This window comes from Sporothrix brasiliensis (assembly GCF_000820605.1).
Source record: "Sporothrix brasiliensis 5110 chromosome Unknown Cont20, whole genome shotgun sequence".
NCBI lineage: Eukaryota > Fungi > Ascomycota > Sordariomycetes > Ophiostomatales > Ophiostomataceae > Sporothrix > Sporothrix brasiliensis.
The window spans coordinates 923,475-937,402 of record NW_024467139.1 but is presented as its reverse complement, the minus strand read 5'-3'; the positions used below and the strand labels follow the sequence as shown (position 1 = coordinate 937,402).

General features: G+C 59.7%; 3 protein-coding genes across 3 annotated transcripts; 2 read left to right on the top strand and 1 right to left on the bottom strand.

Moving 5' to 3' along the window:
* Positions 1-665: 665 nt before the first annotated feature.
* On the bottom strand, positions 666-2,815 carry SPBR_06794 (uncharacterized protein; the record flags this gene model as incomplete). Its single annotated transcript, XM_040765050.1, has 3 exons — positions 666-2,473; positions 2,567-2,635; positions 2,782-2,815. The coding sequence occupies 3 exons, from the start codon at positions 2,813-2,815 to the stop codon at positions 666-668; spliced, it is 1,911 nt and encodes a 636-aa protein (XP_040616250.1).
* Positions 2,816-6,032: 3,217 nt separating this feature from the next.
* On the top strand, positions 6,033-6,856 carry SPBR_07743 (FAS1 domain-containing protein; the record flags this gene model as incomplete). Its single annotated transcript, XM_040765997.1, has 3 exons — positions 6,033-6,635; positions 6,703-6,762; positions 6,821-6,856. The coding sequence occupies 3 exons, from the start codon at positions 6,033-6,035 to the stop codon at positions 6,854-6,856; spliced, it is 699 nt and encodes a 232-aa protein (XP_040616249.1).
* Positions 6,857-8,386: 1,530 nt separating this feature from the next.
* On the top strand, positions 8,387-13,781 carry SPBR_06327 (paired amphipathic helix protein Sin3a; the record flags this gene model as incomplete). The annotated part of the gene is made up of 4 exons (XM_040764584.1): positions 8,387-9,055; positions 9,147-9,247; positions 9,325-9,943; positions 10,140-13,781. 4 exons carry the CDS (start codon positions 8,387-8,389, stop codon positions 13,779-13,781), a joined length of 5,031 nt encoding a protein of 1,676 aa, XP_040616248.1.
* Between the last annotated feature and the right edge of the window lie 147 nt (positions 13,782-13,928).

Genomic DNA, 13,928 nt, shown 5'->3' with positions numbered 1-13,928 from the left:
GTCGTAATTACCAATTCTCAGCTAGAAAATAGAGGCCGGCGCGGACGACACGGGAGGAGCCAGGAAACGCATAAAGGTTGGAAGTGCTGAGACGCATCAAGTGCCAGGGTTGGGCTCTGGTTGGCCGGTGCTGGACGCATTTGGGGTCAGATGGCGGAGAAGTGGGTCCCCTAGCGATGGGAGGCGACTTTCACATGATCGGCTACGCTGGGACTTTCACATGCCACGACAAGGTGAACATATGTGTAGGGCGGCAGCGTGCAACGTACAGCGATGTTGCAATTTGCCGTTCATTTGTTTCGACGGGCAGTGGACACATTGTATCGCAGACGGGGGGGTTTTGCATATTCACGATTTGCAAGAGATGACGATGGGCAGGACTTGGGGGGAATTTTTCTTTTGTAGCCTAACAATTTGCCGTACTTTCTTTTGTACAAAGCCCAAAGTGGGCGAGAAGAGAGAAAAGAAGACACAAAAGGATCAGGATCAAAACAGTTTACAATATAGAGTAGTAGGACAAAAGAGATGCAAAAATGCGAAAAAAGAGAAGAAATACAGGCCAAATGGGGGCCGGGGGGCAAAAACTCAAATCATATCCAACTCTGGGTGAGCCTCTCTTTGTAGAATAGTTTTGTAGGTTTCGTTTGGTCTTGCCGCTCGCTCCTCTAGAACTCCAGAGTAGGCTTGACACCCTTTACCCGGCCAATGACCTGGCTCGGGGCGTACTTGGGGATGACCTCGTCGTCGTGCAGCATCTCAAACTCCTCGGTGGCATCGCGGCCCATGAAGTTCATGATGGCCTGGGGGCCGCCCGGGTGCTCGTCCAGCCAGTTGGTCAGGTCCATGACAACACCCTTGACAACAACCCACAGGTCCTCCTTGGTGTTGTGCTTGGCAATCTCCTCCATGGTGTACTCCTTCTCGGGGATGGCGAAGGCAGCCTTGGCGCCCGACGAGGCAGCCGCGCCCGACGCGCTGGCGCCCGAGCCGCCGCCGGCCGCGCCGCTGCTGCCGGAGCCGCCCTCGCCGTCGTCGCCGCTGCCCTTCTTGGCCGACACCGACGAGGCCTGGCCGTTGCCCCACTCGACCGAGACCTTGCCCGGCTGCGAGGGGTCGATGTGCAGCGAGATCTGGCCCAGGCGCTGGGCCGCCGAGCCGGCACCGGTCGACTTGAGCGCCTTCTGGAACAGGTAGTTGCTGGCGGTGTCGCCCGCCACGCGGCCGTAGACGACGCAGCCCAGCAGCGACGAGCCGCCCAGGCGGTTGGCGCCGTGCACGCCACCGGCCAGCTCACCACAGGCGTACAGGCCCTCAAAGGGCTGCTTGTCCTGGTTGAGGACCTGGGCCTTGTCGTTGATCTCAATGCCACCCATGGTGAAGTGCAGCACGGGCTCCATCAGAGCGACGTGGAAGTCGTCGTTGATGTCGACGGGCAGGTTGTGGAAGAACTTCTTGCCCCAGGGGTCCTTCTCCTTGCCGTCGGCGATGCGGTTGTACGTCTGGAACGTCTTCTGCAGGTGCTCGGGCGAGCAGCCAATGTCCTTGGCCAGCTCCTTGCCCGTCATCTTTTTCATCAGGCCGCGGCCCGAGTAGTGGCGCGTGTGGAAGTCCAGCACGTTGGACGCCTTGGAGTTGAGGATGAGGCGGATGGGGAACTTGCCCTTGTCCTTCTCCTTCCACATCATGCCGGAGACGTAGTCGCGGTGGCCCAGCTCGTCGCAGAAGCGGTCGCCGTCGGCGTTGAGCAGCAGACCGCCCTCGCCACGCAGGGCCTCGGCAGCCAGGAACTTGGTCTTGGCCTTGGGGTCCTTGGGGTCGACCAGGCCCGTGGGGTGGACCTGGACCTTGTCGAGGTCGATGCCGTTGCCGCCAATCGACATGACAATCTTCTGGCCGTCGCCCGTGGCGTGCGCGCCGTTGGTGGTCGACAGGTCGTAGGTGTCGGGGCGGTACTTCTTGAGCAGCGAGGAGTTGGTGAAGTCGGCGGCGTAGCCGCCGGTGGCCAGGACGACGGGGCCCTCGAGCGAGCTGGTCTCGCCGTTGGCCTCGTAGGTGACGCCGTGGACGAGGTTGCCGTCCTTGACGAGGCCGGTGACGCGCGCCTTCTTGATGATCTGCACGCGCTCGGGCTCCTGCTCGGCCAGCTCCTCCAGGCGCTGCATCAGGGCGTAGGTGATGGCCATGCCGGGGAACTTGGCGTCGTGGCCGCGGTGGGTGCGCGGCTGCGAGTGGCCACCGAGGCGGGACACCAGGGTCAGGTCGAGGCCGAAGACATCCTGCAGCCACTCGATGGACGAGGCCGAGTTGTAGGTCAGGACGCGGATCAGATCCGGCCGGGCCTTGTCGCGCGCCGACTTGAGCGTGTCATTGTAGAACTGCTTGACGCTGTCCTGGATGTTGAGCTCGACCTGTGTGCGCGTCAGGGCGCCGTTGATGCCGGAGGTGGCCTTGGTCGAGTTGCCACCGAAGAAGCCTGGAGTCGAGGTGTTAGTTTACGTGGACCAACCAAAAAAAAAGACGAATCCAGACGAATCCAGACGAATCCAGACGAATGGTCTTCACGTACTCTGCTTGTCGAGGACAACGACGTTGCCGCCGGCGAGGTAGATGGTGTGAGCAGCGCTCAGGCCAGACACTAGACGAACGGTTAGCAATCCATGCTGTGCAAAAGAAAATCGCGTGCTGATGCGTTGTGCGCAGCTGATGCTGCCTGGCGAGCGGCAACTCGCGATGCGATGCGGGCTGGGAATCACATGTGAAAGAGGGTCCGATAATACGTACAGCCGCCACCAACAACAATCACTCTGGGAGCCATTGCGATGGATTGTGTGTAAACGAGGATGGAAAGGAAAACGACGAGAAAAGAAGCTCAGGAGAATGCCAACGAGAACAGTGGCAAAGAAGGTGGTGACGATGAGAGATGTGTGGAAGGGAGGAGGAGAGAAAAGAGGGAAGAGTTGGAGACGAATGGGGAGAAGAAAGAAGGAAAAAGAAAGAGTCGGAAGAGGGTCGAGAGTCGGAAGAAATACGGACAGGACGGTAGAAAAAGGGTACCAGAGCGGACACCAGGACAAACGGACCACAAGGTAGAAAAGTAGAAACGAAAGAAAATAGTCTGGAGAACTAAGAGCAGCAGCAAGAATGGTCGTGGTTTGGCCGCGGATCTGTCGAGTGCCTTGGCTACTCCAGGCGGAGCAGGAGCAGCGGCATGCGCCTGCCTCGTTGCTTCCCTCCGTGGCTGCCCTTGTAACACGCCGTCATGCGTAGCTTCTTCACTACGGCAGTGGGGCTGCCCTTGCTGTTTTTGGCTTGTGCTTGCCTCTTCGTCGCTCTGGAATTATGGGGCAATGGAATTGGAGTTTGGAGTTCGGCACTGGGGTTACGGGGCAGGTGCGATGGGGCGGTTTTCGCTTCGGAGCCTGTAGGGACCACTGGAGACGTGGTTTCTCCAGTAGAACTTAGTCTTAAGATTACCTGGCGAGCTAAGCCGAACTGCTGACACGCTGATTCGTGCCACTGAAAAGTGCACAGCAGAGAGGAGTGGAGCTCCAGAATGCCGAGGTCAACCTGGCCGTCTGACTTTATCACGTCACCTGCAATCACTGCAGGCCACAGGGCGGTCATTGTTGCCACGAGCGAGTCGTCAGTTCATCGGTTTCTGCCTCAGTAATCCCCATCAATATGTCAGACTATCTGAGGTGAAGGAACATAATGAGGGGGGCTTAGGGGACGTGTTTTACTCTCAGTGATGAGGAAGTCGCTACAAATCCCACTGTCTCGGAGCTGGTATTCGCTGTAAGATTCGTCGCAGAATTGCCCAACCCGGCAACCACACTCTGCTGCAAGCGGTTTTGCTCCTAGCTGCATGCCAGGGCCGCTCCTTCTTGTCTCGGTCCAGCATTCTTTGCGCTTTCCTTTTTCACTGTGGTCGTTTCCAGCTCGATTTTTTTAACCAAAAAAATAAGAAAAAATCATTGAACATCTCTCTTTCCTCGTTTCTAGCACGCTCGTTCCTTCCTGTATTTATCTAATTCTTGTTCCTACTCCTGCCCAACTTTGGGACGCCGGCCTGCCTGGGCAACATCCCAATGCATGTGTCTCGCGGTCGCTGTAGCTGAGGCCGAGCGCCTGCCCACACGAGTCGCGCCCCAGTGTACTCGTGTCTGCAAAGCGCGCAGTAGCTTGTGCCGAGGCCCGCTCCAGTTGTGCTTCTGCATAGAGCCCACTTCCCCTGGTCTCCGAGTCGTTAGAACGAAGCGCAAAAGTGGCCAGGCCCAGGGAAGGAGCGACCAGCCGGCATCGATTTTCAGGAACCAACCTCATATGTCGGCCAAACGGCAGGAGCTATCGTGCTGGGGCCCGAAGGCGATGGACGGAGAACGATATAAATAAAGTGTCGCATTAGATGGACAACCGAGCAACAAACAGCCTCAAAAGATGCCGCTCATATTCGCAGACCCATAGCATCGTAGCGATGCATTGTACGCAGTAATCTCTGTCGTACTGAGGAGGAAAGGGCAGGCTTACGAATCGGCCAGCCAGAAAGACCAGTCAGAAAGACCAGCCAGAAAGACCAACCAGAGAGAATATGCTTTCCTTTGACGGACGACGAAATCTATCAGAAGGCGCGTCAGGACAACCATCGTCCTGCCCTATCTATTTCATCTGCCCCTTGTGCTACGCACGTTCCTGGGATATATATCGTTCCTCTGCTGTCGCCTTTCTCTTTTTTGTACGGAATACATTGGGTCCACAATGCATGTGCGCACCTTACTGTAAAAACATATATTCCTGTCCCTTCCACCTGTCTGTCCATCGCTCTTGTTCTCACCTTGGCCTTTGGGAACTTTAGGTGCTGTCACGAGGGAGTCTCAATGTAGCAATTTTCCCGATGTGCGGGTGTTTTCACATGTCATTGTGAAGTCCGGGGTCTCCGCAAATAGCAACTTCAACTCCCAAACAACAGCTACCACTTGAGCAACATGCGCACTAGGGAAATCGCCAATCGACCCGGGTCCAACGCTGCCACGTAAAATAAGTGATTCCGTAAACAATAAAAATGACCGTCCATCCTCCATATTTCCGAGGATCTTTTGTCGGCGACGTCGGTCCGGTTTGTCTGTCTGTCATTTGACTGAAGCCTCAAGTGGAAAGGTCACCTGACGCGAGCCCAAAATGGTGTTTCTCCGCCAGCGTCTTCGGTCAGCTCACTTCACGCACGGAGTACAGCGTGCTTCTCTCGCTATGGCGACGGCACGCCTTTCGCTCTGGTAATACCGGGTGGAAACACTCCTACGTCTTCCCGATCGGGCATGTCTACCCCTGATACTCTAGGTGGACCTCGTTGGTTTGCAACCTTTTGTCTTTCGCCCGGTGTCGGCCCACTCAGTCCACGGAGCTGGAAATGCCTGTTGGCGGTGGATTCCTCCCGATGGCCAATCTGTAATATGTAGTTCGTACTTTTTTCTGTTTCTGTATCGGCCGGGAACAAGAACAGCACGGAGGAGGATCGGAGACTACTGTCCGTTTACGGCGTTTGTGGCGTCTTGGTGGACCGTTTGGGGGTCGACGCTACGACTCTGTATCTGACATTGTAGGTTGAGATAATGCACCTATGAGAGTCACCGAGGCATACCTAAACGACATGCTGGCAGAGTCGCTGCAAGTGAGGCTGTGGATTGCTGCAAAAGCCGGCATTTGTTAATGGCACGTGCCGCGCTGGAACGGTCACGTGATATGTATTGCCTTCGTTTACAAGGCGGCGGATCCCCACTCTCTGACAGGTCCATGTGCGTCATTGTCTCAGGCAGGTGACCACTGCCAGTATCGCTCTCATTGTCAGACCATGCGCTCTTGCTGTCTTTGACATCATTGGGTCCACACTACAGCTCCTGCCCTGTCTGTTGCCGGTAGCCTTACTGCCTTACTACGATCGCCTCGTAGCCGCTTGAGCCTTTGTTGGGCATCTCGCACTATCTGTCTCTCGCATTGTCTCTGTTCTTCTCCCCTCTCCCTGCTGTCAAATCGCAACCATGAGATTGGCACACGTGCCCATCATCGCATCGCTGAGTCTCGTCTCCGTCGCACAGCTTGTCGTGCAGCAACAGCCACAACCTCCTCGCATTGTTCTCGACGCTGTCGCCGACGGCGAAGCACCGCAAAACCCCCTCGTCATGCCTCTTCCTCCTCCGCCCCCGGCCGGTCCGGCGATCCCGGTGCAGCCGGGCGACGGCTCCGACACGACGGGCCCGCCGTCCGACACCGGCACGGTCATCCTGTCTGATGTCATTGGCCGCGACCGCAGCATCAATGTCTTTGCCGGCTTCACGCGCGACTTTGCACCCATCACAAACCGCTTCGACGACGCGACGCAGAACTCGACGGTGCTGGCGCCGCTCAACTCGGCCATTGAGGCCCTGCCGCGCAAGCCCTGGGAAGACCCGCAGGACTACCACACGCTGGGCGCCGACGCCTATGAGGGCAGCGACGGCCAGGAGCGTGCCCAGCAGAACCTGCGGCGGTTTGTGGAGGCGCATATTGTGCCCGTGAGCCCGTGGCCGGAGAAGCAAAAGGCCAGCGCCATGGCGGGCGCGGGCGAGGTGTGGTGGGAGACGCGCTCTGACGGCACGAAAGTGGTGAGTCTGACCTGAAAAGGTTGGGATGTACTGTACTTTCTGGTTTGTTCTCGTACTAACAGCTCAGATTCAACCTGGCAACATTGAAGTCGCGAGTGTCGCCAGCACGGTTGCCAATGGCCAGGTGGTACGTCGTCTTCCCCCGTGTTGCTATCTCGAGGCGTTTCATTCTAACCTACATCTAGTGGATCATCAAGGGCGTGCGCAATTATTCGTCGTAGTCGCCCGAGGATTTGACGCTGCCGCCGATGTGACGGGGCAGTGCGTGTTATGACGAGATGGACGTTCCTTTATACCTACCTTGCGTGTCTTCCGGCGGCTTGTGGCTTACGGCTTCCTTTTGCTTTTTCCCTTTGGCTCCGTTGGGTTTGGTTTGCTATGTCTTGCTGGCGAGTCTCATTTGTTCCTATGGCGTTGTCATTACGGTTGGGCTCGTGACTGCCTTGTCACCTATGAAGGAGGACAAAAACCGATGCTCACCTACGAGGAATACGATTACACAAAATGAATCTGTCTTTTGCGCTTTCTGTTATTTGAATAACCTTGGTTCGTGCTTATCTTGCTGGTTTGAATTGAACGGCTACGTTGTCACAACACCAAATGGCCCTGTTCACACCCCGTCCAGAATGATAGATTTAATATATATCCTTGTATCCTTGGGCCTTGACACAGTTATAATCGAGTCTCATACGTACTCCATACGCATCATCGTTCTGTAGCCTTGGTCATCACACTCACAATGAATAGGAACTAGATGCCAACTGGCAAATTAGAGAGGCCTCAACAGCGAGGCTAGATACTTCTGTACGGTCTTCAGTACCGTAGTCCACCATGTAAACAGAAAATCACGTGCATGTGTACCAGTATCACCACGTGACTAAAACTGGGGCACTGTCGCCGTCAACGGACAGATAACGCGCCCCTTCCCCTAGTCTGTTTTCTTATCGCTTATCGTCGTCGGGCCGGCAGAAAATCCAGCCCTCTCCTTTTGTGCCGTGACGCCAGGCTTTGGGGGAAGGTGCGAAGCTGGGGGCTGTTTCGGCCTCGCTCGCGCAAAACTCGCTGCCCTTTCTGGCTTCATTTCCTCCCTTTTTGTTTCCCCCCCCTTCACGCGCCTCTTGCATCTGCGAGCGACGATTGTATGCCGACCAGCCTTGCCACGAGCTCGATTCTTTTTGCATTTTGAAGTATCGATTTCCCTTTTGCCGTTTCGGTCGTCGCATCGCCCGCTGCGTCGCCCGCTTGTCGCTTGCTGCGCCGCGTCTCCCCTGTGGCCTCGACTGATCGCCTCGTGCGACTTTTGTTGACGAGCTTCGTGGGACGCTGACCAGTCGAGACCCGGGTGCCAGTCTTGACGGGCGACGGTCTGCTGACGAGGCACAATTGATTTCCAGGTACGTTGCTGTCTGAGGTCCCTCCCCGGTGTGGCCCTTCTCCGGAGGAATGGCCTCCGCAGCAAAAAGGGAGCTCTCGACCCTCGTCACAGCTTTTGTCTTTGCCACGTTTCGCATCGTTTTCTCGCTCGCTGCTAACCGTTTTCGATCCAGTTGCGGCCCATCGTGTTCTTCGACGTCCCTAAATGTATCTCTCCACGCCAGTTTTCTGCGTCGGCGAGTTATGACCAACACGCCTACCTACCATTTGACCGAGATCGCGAGCACGAGCCAGAGCTCAACCATCCGCGACGCAAGCTCCCTTTAGCTGCCCAACAACATCACATACCCCCCCACACACAGCCGCTCCCAGACACCATGGCGCATCGTGACCGCGAACGCGATCCGCGCGAACTGCAGCGTGAGCCGTACCCGCCCCAACCGCCGCCGCCCTCACAGCAGCAGCAGGGCCAGCCCCAAGGCCAGCAGCCGCACCACAGCTCGGCCGGCTCCATCCCCATCCACCAGCCTGTGGCGTCGCGCATCTCGGGTGCCATCCACAGCCCCAACGGGCTTTTGGCCAACCATGGCGCCGGGGCCGGCGCTGCACCTCCTCCGCCCCAGCAGCAGCAACAGCCGCACGGCGGACCTCCTCCTCCGCCGTCGGGCTATGGCGGCCCGCCGCCGCCCATGCACGGCGCTGGTGGTGATCCGAACCGGCCACACCCATCTTCTCTACAGGAACAGCAGCAGCAGCAGCAGCAGCAGCAGCAACAGCAACAGCAGTCCATGTACTACAACGCCGGACCCGCTCCGCAAAACAGCGCGATGGGCCCCTCCGGGGGACCTCCGCCTGGGTTTGGAGGCCCTCTTCCGCCCGACGGCCGGGGCGGACCGCCGCCTCCTCCATCGTACGGCGCCGGTGGCATGGGCCCTGGCCATGTCGGACCGCCGCCAGCTGGTCCTCCTGGACCGCAAGGCGGCCCGCAGAGCGCCCAGCAGCAGCCCTCGGGAGGCGTGTCTCAAGGCCAGCAGCCGATTCTCAATGTGCGTTTACGTGTTTCGTTGCTGCGAACTTTGTGCTTTTGTCTCTTTCCCTTTGTTGCGCGATGTTTTCTAACTCGAGTCTATTCCATAGGACGCGTTGAGCTACCTCGACCAGGTCAAGGTGCAGTTCCACGAGCAGCCGGACGTCTACAACCGATTCTTGGATATCATGAAGGACTTCAAGAGCCAGACGTGCGTCCTTCTCCGCCTTGCTGCCTTCTTTTCTGGCTGACGACCGTGCATCCCGGCTAACAATTGTCTCTCCCTAGCATCGATACTCCGGGCGTCATCAACCGCGTGTCCGACCTGTTCGCTGGCCATCCCAACCTCATCCAGGGGTTCAACACGTTCCTCCCTCCGGGCTACCGCATCGAGTGCGGCCTCGAGAACAACCCCAACAGCATCCGCGTCACGACCCCGTCCGGCTCGACCATCCACTCGATCGGGGCCGGCCGCAACCTGGCCCAGGACGGGCCCCACGCCCCGCCTGGCCAAGGCAACATGTTCCTTGGGCCCCGCTCCTGGCCCCAGCAGCCCCAGCAACAGGCGCCGCCGTCCCAGCACGTCCAGCACAGCGTAGAGGGACCTGAGGGCCAGTACGGCGGGCCGGGCCAGAACGTCCCTCCCCAAGGACCTGGCCCCTACGGCCACGGCGGCGCCGGATCGGCCATATACGACGGACCGCGTGGGCCCCAGGGCGGTCCTGGTGGCCCCGGTGGCCCCGGTGGCCCCGGCCAGGCTGCTGTGCAGCCGCCTGTGCCGAGGAGCACGCACACGCCCGCACCGTCCGGCGCTGCTGCGAACGGCGCCGCGTCTCAGCAAGCAAGCGGCGAGAAGCGCGGCCCTGTCGAGTTTAACCATGCCATCTCATACGTGAACAAGATCAAGGTATGTGTACCTTTTTCACTTTTGCTTGACTCGAGAGTTGTTTTGTCAAACGACTTGATTTTCACCCCCACTTCTGTTTGCATGCAAATTGTGCTTTCATTTCCATTACTTTTGTACCCACCACCTACCAATTTGCTCACCCGCCTACCCGCCTACTCGTTCACCGGTTGCTGACGTTGCCTCCCCTTGTCTCCAGAACCGATTCCAGGACAAACCCGAAATCTACAAGCAGTTCCTCGAAATCCTGCAGACATATCAGCGCGAGCAGAAGCCGATCCAAGAGGTCTATGCACAGGTTACCACCCTGTTTAGCGGCGCTCCCGATCTGCTTGAGGACTTTAAGCAGTTCCTCCCGGAGTCCGCTGCCCACGCCAGACCGGCTGGTGGCCGTCCCAGCGAGGACGTTCCTGCCGCCGCCGCGGCTGTCCTGGCCGCTCAAACGACGCCGCCCAGCCAGACCGCGCGCGACGGGCCCAAGATGCCTCCCGTCGGCAACTTCGCGCCGCCCTCCAGCACCACCAAGGAGAACAAGAAACGCCCCCGCCAGGACAAGCAGGCGCCCGCTCCTGTGCCTCCGCCCGCCGAGCTCACATCGGCCTCCACATCGGCCGTTCGCGGCCTGGCCCCCGTGGCCGCCAACAAGCGCGCTAAGCTTGCGCATAAGGGCGCTCTCGACGTCGCGCCTCTTGTGGAGCCCACTCTGACGCCCACCATGCCGGGCCCGCTCCCGCGTGTTGGCTACATCCAGGACACCCAGGACGGCCTCCACTTCTTTGAGCGCGTCAAGAAGTTCCTGCCCAACAGGACCACCATGAACGAGTTCCTCAAGCTCATTAACCTGTACCGCCTGGGCCTCATTGAGCTCAACGTCCTCGTGACCAAGAGCCACTCCTTTATTGGCGGCAACGCCGAGCTCTTCAACTGGTTCAAGACCTTTGTTGGCTACACCGGCGAGGACGAGGTCGTCGACAACCAGCCCGCGCCGCCCTCGGGCAAAGTCTCTCTCAGCAACTGCCGGGGCTTCGGCCCCAGCTACCGCCTTCTGCCCCGCCGCGAGCGCCTCAAGCGCTGCAGCGGCCGCGACGAGCTCTGCAACTCGGTCCTCAACGACGAGTGGGCCTCTCACCCTACCTGGGCCTCGGAGGACTCTGGCTTTGTCGCCCACCGCAAGAACGGCTACGAGGAGGGCCTGCACCGCATCGAGGAGGAGCGTCACGACTACGATTTCTACATTGAGGCCAACCAAAAGTTCATCCAGCTGCTCGAGCCCCTGGCCCAGCAAATGCTGACCCTGGCCCCCGCCGAGCGCGAGAGCTTCCGCATGCCCCCCGGCCTGGGCGGCCAGAGCACGTCCATCTACAAGCGTGTTCTCAAGAAGGTCTATGGCGTCGACAAGGGCGCCGACGTGGCCAACGACATGTTTGCCCATCCGTTTGCTGCGGTCCCCGTCATCATGGCCCGTCTCAAGCAAAAGGACGAGGAGTGGCGCTTCTCCCAGCGCGAGTGGGAGAAGGTCTGGATGGCCCAGACGGAGGCCATGCATCTCAAGAGCCTCGACCACATGGGCATCCAGGTCAAGTCGGCCGACAAGCGCAACCTGTCGGCCAAGCACCTCGTGGACCTGATCAAGACGAAGCACGAGGAGCAGCGCCGCGCCGTCGCGTCGGGCAGCGGCAAGGCCGGCGTGCACCATTACCTCTGGGACTTTTCGGACCGCGACGTGCTGCTGGATCTGCTGCGCTTTATGATCCTGTACGTCCTCAACAGCGGGCAGCACGGCGCCGCCGAGAAGGAGCGCATCACCGACTTCTTCGAGACGTTCGTCCCGCAGTTCTTTGACCTGCCCGAGGATCTTGTCCTGCAGCGGCTCAGCGACATTGACCGCGAATCGGGCGATGAGGAGGGCGACGACGCGACACCCACCGAGCTGACCAACGGCCGCACGCGCCGCTCGGCCAAGAAGTCAGATCTCCTGCGCGGTGTGCTGGACCCCGGCCGCAACGGCAGCTCCAAGTCGGGCTCGGCCGCGCGCCACCAAAAGGAGGACACAGCCGGCTCCGTGTCCAAGGAGACAACCCCCGACGTCAACTCGGCCAACGAGGAGGAGATGCCGGATGCGCCAGCGGCGGCGCCAGCGGCAGCGGCGGACGAGCGCACATCGGCCCTGGAGCTGGCCAGCGACCACTGGCTCCCGACGGTGCCGAAGCCTACCGTTGTGACCGGCGAGAACCCGCTGACGGCGGACAGCGACCTTAAGGCGGACGGCCTGTTCAAGCGCCAGTGGTACAACTTCTTCAGCAACCAGACCATCTTTGTCTTCTTCAGCGTCTTCCACACGCTGTACAAGCGGCTCAAGGGCGTCAAGGAGAGCCGCGAGAGCGTGCTGCAGGAGCTCGCCCGCGAGAACGCCGAGAAGCCCGGCCGGGCGCTCGGCATGATGCAGGAGCCCTTGGCCTTCTTTGACGCCAAGAACCCCGAGCAGTTCTGGCCGCAGACGGTCGAGCTGATCGAAGACTTTTTGACGGGCGAGATTGAGGAGAGCCGCTACTTTGACGTGCTGCGCCACTACTACCTCAACAAGGGATGGACGCTGTACACGATCCAGGACCTGCTCAAGACGCTGTGCCGGCAGGCGCTTGTGTGCAGCGGCTCCGACTCGCGCGAGAAGACGCCCGACCTCGTGCAGCAGTTCCTCACGAGCCGCCAGCAGGACGAGACGAGCTACGAGATGGAGATTAGCGCGCGCCGTTTCGCCGAGAAGTGCATCAAGGACGGCGAGATGTTCCAAATCACCTGGTACCCGGCCAAGAACGAGGCTGCCGTGCGCTGGCTGCAGCGCGACGAGCCGACTTTCAACGCCGACACCATGGCCCTGCAGGACCGCTGGCAGTACTACATCTCGACGTACATGCGCATCGAGCCGACCGAAGGCGTTGATCGATCACGCCTGCGCAAGTCGGTGCTCTCGCGCAACCTGCCGTCGGCCAACGAGAACGAATCGGACAATGGCGACGGCCGCAAGGCCGTTGCCTTTCACGAGGGCCTTGTTATGCGGGTCTGCCTGAACTCGTTCACGCTTGTCTACGAGAAGAACTCGAGCGAGTTTTTCATCTACAACCACGACCACGAAGCGGAGGAGGAGCTCGAGGACGACGACCAGGACGGCGATGCCGCGGCCGCCTCCGCCGCTGGCGCCGCCGCGGCCACCGCGGCCGGTACGGACGCACAGGCCGACGAGGCCGAGGCCGAGGGCGACGCCGACGAGGCTGGCAAGGACAAGAAGACGGCCAAGAAGGCTGCCAAGAAGGATGCCGACGGCGCCGACGACGAGGGCGGCAAGGGCACGTCGTCCAACAACAAAACCAGCGCCGACGGGACTGCCGATGGAATTGCCGACGGCGCCGGCGCTGATGTGGGCGCCGACTCGGACGGCAAGGCCCAACAGAAGAAGCTGGCTGCCCAGGCTGCTCGCCGTGCCGAGCAGCGCCGCCAGCGCCTCAAGCACAAGGAGGACCAGGCACGCCGGCGCCAGCAGTACCGCGAGCAGCGCTTCCGCGAAAAGTTTGTCATTAACAACGCGTGGATGAAGAACAAGACGCAGGAGGAGGTCCGCAGCCAGACCGACAAGTTCTTGCGGTGGGTGTCCGAGGGCGCGCTGCCCAACGGCGACTCGGTCGCGCCAGCCGCTGCCGGTGCCGGCGCCGGCGCCGGCGCGTCCTCGTCCAACGGTGCTTCGTCGTTGCCCGCTGCGGCGGGTGCTGCGTCGTCGGCGACCGCCGCCGACAAGACCAAGGCCGAGGCCGCCGACGGTGTTGCGCCAATGGACACAGCCGAGTAGGAAACGGTGAAGGGAAAAGGCGAATACGATTAAGATCTGATACTCCTGATTATTTTGTGTTTCAACAGGGCGAAACGGAGGAGTGCTGGGACCAAATGGAGGGGATACTCTTGGCTTTTGTTTGCTTTTGTTCTTTTATCGTCTTTT